The 5,903-nt window shown below is 59.6% G+C and overlaps 1 protein-coding gene across 1 annotated transcript in view; it reads right to left on the bottom strand.

The window, feature by feature from the left end:
- ANO1 (anoctamin 1) overlaps positions 1-5,903 on the bottom strand; it is a 155,250-nt gene that overhangs the window by 14,062 nt on the left and 135,285 nt on the right. The window contains exons 23-24 of the mRNA XM_042782104.1: positions 5,551-5,696; positions 1,777-1,929 (exon numbers count right to left, since the gene is read on the bottom strand). Coding sequence (XP_042638038.1) covers positions 1,777-1,929; positions 5,551-5,696 — 299 coding nt within the window. The remainder of the gene's footprint in view (positions 1-1,776; positions 1,930-5,550; positions 5,697-5,903) is intronic.

Below are 5,903 nucleotides of genomic sequence, written 5' to 3'. Positions count from 1 at the left end.
GGGAACGGCCACACTTCGTCTCACCTAACTCGGTCGTACTGTCAGAAGGCACCGTTCCCTGAGGAAGGATGTCGTGCTTGGAAAAGTAGAGGGTCAGCAAAAAAGGGGAAGGCCCCCAACAAGATGGGTTGACATAGCGGCTGCCCCACCGGCTGAAGCACAGCAGGGCTTGTGAGGTGGCATAGGACCGGCACTGCTTCACTCTGTTGTCACTGTGAGTCAGGGCTGACTGGATGGCACCTAACAACACAACAACGTGTCTGGGCCACGAAAGCCAAACCCAAAGACATCTCGTCCCACTGCTTGGCCCTCTTCATTTTGGTAACACGACAGACTACTCCCTAACACCTCATCCAATCTCTATTCTTAGCGTGGAGGTGATATTTTCACTAACACTGTGCTAGCTCACAGACAAGTGAAGGGACTTCTCTAATTTTCCATCTCATCTTCAAGATAAAGTTCCAGTAAACACTTGTTTTGCTTTTTACCCCGGGGCTGGCTCTGAGGGGTCCGGAGCCCTGCCTTTTCCACCTCCCACCATCCCTCACCACTTCCTGACAGTCCTCTATCTCTGCTTAAATGCCTCTGGTGACAGGGAGCTCACTACTGCACAAAGTCGGCTCTGTTTCTGCCACCCCTGACTCTTGGCGTTCTTCCTCCTTGGCTCTGCCTCTCCCCAACCCCCTCGACCACACGGACGAGGTGCCCTCAGTGCCTTGGAGCTAAAGAGCCCCAGAAGTGCACCTTGGCGTTGACCGTCCAAGTCTGGCAGTGACTCAGTCAACTCTGCCTTCATCTGTCCAAGGGGCTCGCCCCTCCTTTTCTTTTCCTCTTGGTGAACATTTAATGACTACATGCTATGCTCTGTAGGAAGGCATTGGCCACAGGTAAAGCAGTGTATGCTACTTTCCACATCGGCCCGGCTTAGAGATGTGGGGCCACACGGACATTTGGGGTGTGTGGTGAGAGCCACCAGAGAGTGCATGTTTACACAAAACCCACACCCACTGCCCTGGAGTCCATTCTGACCCACAGCACCCCTAGAGGACAGAGTGGAACTGCCCACAGGGTCTCCAAGGCTGTCAATCTTCATGGAAGCAAAGCCCAAACCACACCCACTGCCGTGGGGTCCATTTCGACCCACAGCGCCCCTAGAGGACAGAATGGAACTGCTCCACAGGGTTTCCAAGGGTGTTAGTCTTTACAAAGACTGCCTCATCTCTTTCTCCTACAAGTAGCTGGTGGGTTTGAACCACTGACCTTTTGGTTAGCAGCTGAATGCTTTTACTACTGCACCACCAGAGCTCCTCAATCAATGCATGTCTAGCCAAAAAACCAACCAACCAACACACTGCCATAGTGTCGATTCTGACTCATCGCAACCCCCATGGGTTTCCAAGGCTGTAAATCTTTACAGAAGTAGAATGCCTCATCTTCCTCCCATGGAGCAGTTGGTGGGTTTGAACCGCTGACCTTCTGGTCAGTAGTCAAGTGCCTTACCCACTGAGCCACCTGAGCTCCTAGGGCACGTCTAGGACCTCCTAGAGCAGCAGATGGCTGGTGCTCAGATGCCCGAGAGACTAGACATTTCCCAGTGAGTGTTCTCCTGCTCCCACACATCTCAGGCGCTCAGAGGCCACGCGGGAGGAAACAGCCTCCATCAGGTGGAGCTAAGTGGCCCTGGTGGGGGGACTGCACTGACCTCCTTTGTTTGCTCTGGTTCTGGAGAACTGGGGCCGCCTCCCTGAGCCACCTGGGTCCCGCTGGGCCACTCACCGATGTCTTTGGCTCTGACGGCCACCGGCCTCCGGAGCTCAGTGACAAACTTCTTGGCGTCCAGGCGGATCTCGATGATGTTGTTCAGCAGCGCGAACAGGGGGGCCAGAGGGAAGGACGCGACAAACAAGGTGACAAACCCAAACTGGATGACTGCAAGAGAGAGGGCCGCTGGGTCAGCCCCAAGGCGGGAGGACAGCCAACCTGACAGGCTCATCTCAGACATGTCCGCCGGCACAGACACGTGTGCAGGTGCATTGAAGGGGGCGGGTGGAGGCACCCTGGCCCCTGGGGACTCAGGCCAGGCGGGGGAGTCGCAGGCTGTGCTCTGACCCGTGACTTGTCCTCACTGCTGTCCTGGTGGTCAGTGGCTGCCCCTTCCGCCTGCTGGCGACCTGACGTGTGCAGAGCACACTGCTCCGTGGGGCCTACGGAAGGTCTGTCTTCCAGGGTGTGTCTGGGTGGGTTTGAACCTTCTACCTTTTGGCCAGTAGTGGAGCGCTTAACTCCCTGACTCTCGTGTAATGGGAATGCATTAATCTGTCACAAGTCTAGTTAAAAACGATCATGATGGGGAAAAAGGCCCCCACAAGGCTGAAGGCACAGCCCACGGCCCTTCCTGTGCCCAGGTCTGGGAAGAAAGCGGTTTGGGGGTGTCATAAACGGAGACCTGGGGGACTGCCAGCATTACTGCTGCGTCAAAAGCCCTGCAGTCTGCCCCCCGCTGGGCTTAGGAGCTGGTGGACACCCACGCCCAGGAGTCCTGCCACTCCCTGCCCCCTCCTGCCTCACTGTCCTTGGTGAGTGAGCTGGCCTGGGGCTTCCCTGGCCTTGGGACTGGGAGCCGGACAGCCCAGCTCAGAGGAGGGTCAGGGAAGTTTTCGATGGCAGTGAGCTGGTTTGGGAACTTTGGAGCAGGACTCTGGCCAGAGGTGCGTGGTGCCAAGTGGTAAACAAGGAAGCCAGGTGAGAGGGTTGGCCTGTGCCCGCAGTGGAGCTGGTGGTGTCACTGGGGTGGGTTCCACAGGTGTTTCTGTGGATGCTGGTTCATCTGACTGCATCCACAGGGTGGTGGGGCACGCTGCGAAATGAGGGGCTTTGCAGTTAGGTCTGGGGCTGCTGAGACCGTGGGGGCCGCCACAGAGTGTCTGCTGGGATCTCCCTTCCCACAGGGCGCTGCCTCCTCTGCCACCAAGAAGGGGTGGATGAAGGGAATCAGAGATGCTGGCGGGGCCGTGCCAGAACATTGCAAGCTGGGCCTTCCTGTCTATTTAGCCTTCTGTGGGTGCCGCAGGAGTCCCTGGGTGGCGTGGTTGGTCAACACACTGACTGCTGACAGGTTGGAGGTTCAACCCCACCGAGAGCTCCCTCAGAAGAAAGGTGGTGATCTGAGGAACCAGCCACTGCAGGTGCTATGGTGGCCAGCTGTGCTCTGACACACACAGGGGCACCATGAGTTGGAGTGGACTCGGGCAGCCGGCAAAGTGGGAGGGGGTCCCTGGGTGCTGGGACTGCCTTATGCGCCCCGCTGCCAACTGAAAGGCTGGAAATGCGAGTCCACCCAGAGGTGGCTTGCAAGAAAGGCCTGGCAACCTCCTTCTGAAAAGTCAGCCACCGAAAGCCCTGTGGGCACAGCTCTGCTCTGACCCCCGTGGGGGCCGTGAGTCAGTCGCTCCTGGCAGCTGGGCTTTGTTTGGGTGCTGCTGGGTGCCCTGCTGTGTGTCCCTCGAGGGGAAGCTGTGCAGCCAGTGCGATGGGGGGAGGGCCAGGGAGACATGGAGCTGTGCTCGGTGGTGATGGGGTAGGGGGCAGGCGCCCAGGGTGGGAGGAAGAACCTGTCTGGGATTTCGTTTCACCAAGCCTGGGAGGCGTGCCAGACTTCAACCACCACGAACATACAAACCCAGGAACTGGCTGTCTATCTCCTGGCCGCTCCCAATCACCCCTGGGCAGTGAGAACAGGTCACAGCCCGGACTGCTCCCCGAAAGGCTGGGGGCTTGAGTCCACCTACAGGGGCTGTCGCCAAAAGGCCTGGTGATCTACTTCCGTGAACTCTCCTGAGGGTCTCCCACAAAGGGCTTGCTCACATCACCCCGGGGGGGAAGCCCCATCTCAGTCCCCTCCTGCAGATCCTGCGTGGAGGACGGACCTTGGGGGTGTTGGGGAGTGGCCCTGCTGGCTCAGCTCAGATTGGATCCTGGGGAAAAGGGCGTCGAGTTGTCTGAACTCAGCACGTCCCCCACTTGCAGTCTTGGGAGTCTTTCCTCCCGAGTCGGAAGGCATCCATGCACAACCATCTGGGAGTGAGCTCTGTGGGTCGACTTGCCCAACACGAGGGGGGCACAGAGGAGCTGGCAAGCCAATCAGCCAGAAATGCTCGCGGGCACCCAGGGTCACCCTGTTCCTCGCCACCCTCCAGAGAGCTGAGAGAGCTGCAGGGCAGGTCTTGGCCATGTTCCCGTCTAGGCCTGTCAACCCTGGCTCTCCCTGGTGTTTGTCAAAAAGCAGGGTCCCAGGCCTCCGCTCCATAGACCAGGGGTGGGCCTGGGAACCAGCATTCTAAGTAAGCTGCCCAGGGTGGTCTCCTGATTGCCTTTGTACATCCAGTCATTCAACAAACACTTACTGAGTGCCTTCTGTATACGTGGCCCTGCTCTAGGAGTGGGGGATGTGGCCGGGAACAGCAGGAAGGAAATAGCCCTGCTCCCTCCCGGCTTCCATTCCACTGCTGACAGACAGACACAGAGAAGCAAGGAGGGCAGCAGGCGTCATAGTGACAAAGCTGGGGAGGGACTGAGTCAGGGCCTCACGGGGCAGGGGCTGCCCGACAGACATGGTGGCCAGCGAAGACCCTCTCCAGAGCCCCGGGGAAGGGAGAGAGGCGGCACGAGGATATGTGGGGGGACAGCACCCCAGGCGGGGGACAGCTAGTGCACACAGGCCTGGCGGCAGGCATTGCTCTGGGCATGTGGGGACAGCAGGGAGGCCAGCGTGGCGGCACAGAAGGAGGCGGGAGATGGGGTCAGGAAAGCGCCAGGTGGCTTTTCCCCACCTCTCCCGCACCCCAGCCCCTGTGGCAGTGAGGCCCCTCCCTCCACATCTGCCTGTCAAGCCTCACAGTTTCGGGGGACAAGGCTTGCTTCCTGCATCTCCACTACGTGTCTGCTCTTGCCGGCAAGCCCCCAGGTGAGAGCGGGCGCCTGCCCTGCGCGGGTGCTCTGCCCACGAGGAGGGGTTCCTGAGGGGTGTGTGCACCTCCTTTGGAGGAGGCACCCAGATTACTGGGGAACCCCAAGGAGAGCAGGGGATGCAGCTTGTGGGGCCTCCGGCTGGTCAGGGAGTAAGGGAGAGGGAAGCAGCCAGGGGTGTGCCAGGCTGGTCTGGCGGGGTCCCCCAGAGGTGCCGGCTGCCTGCAGCTGCTGCTGTCAGTGTTAGCTAACGTCCAGTCAGTGCCGCCCCTGGCGACAGCCTGTGCTCCACAGCAGGCCTGTGTGCCACGCGTTTTCTCGGCCGTAATCTTAATGGAAGTGGGTTGGTTGCCAGGCCTTTCTGCAGCAGTACTGCAGGGTGGATTTGAAGCACCCACCTTCAGGGAAGTAGCAGAGTGCCACCAGAGACCTCAGGGCCGTCTGCAGATGAGGACGCCCCCCGAGGAGGGAACAGCCAAGGAGGCAGCCAGGGCCGCCCACCTCTCCTCTCCTCCTCTCTGCCTGGAGCCGCGACGGGACAGCAGGCCCCCGCAGCCCTCGCCATGGACCCTGCTGGCCACTCACTCATCTCCATGTACTCCGGGGTGAGGCCGGCGAACGGCTCCAGGTTGTAGTCCACCTCATAGCGTTGCTTCTTCTTCACGTGCTCCTCGCGGTCCAAGAGGCTTCGCTGCTTCAGCCTCAGGGAGCGGATGAGCTTCTTCATCTTCCTGGAAGCGGGGGCCCCAGTCAGCAAGACGGGGGGAGGGGGCGGACAGGGCCTGTGCCCGGGGGCAGCTCGAGAGTTTCTGGCTCTCTGGGCTGCACTCAGCCATCACAGTGTGGCCTGTTTTAAACCGTGACTGGACTTGTTCGCATTGATTTCTCTGTTCCCTCTCATGAAGACAGTGGTCAGTGTTAGTGGTTTGTTTGCCACC

Source organism: Orycteropus afer, unplaced genomic scaffold (assembly GCF_000298275.1).
Source record: "Orycteropus afer afer isolate SDZICR_OR568_19922 unplaced genomic scaffold, OryAfe1.0 scaffold00244, whole genome shotgun sequence".
In the NCBI taxonomy this organism is placed as follows: domain Eukaryota; kingdom Metazoa; phylum Chordata; class Mammalia; order Tubulidentata; family Orycteropodidae; genus Orycteropus; species Orycteropus afer.
Note: the sequence above shows the minus strand (reverse complement) of the source record. Positions and strands in the feature narration are given on the sequence as shown.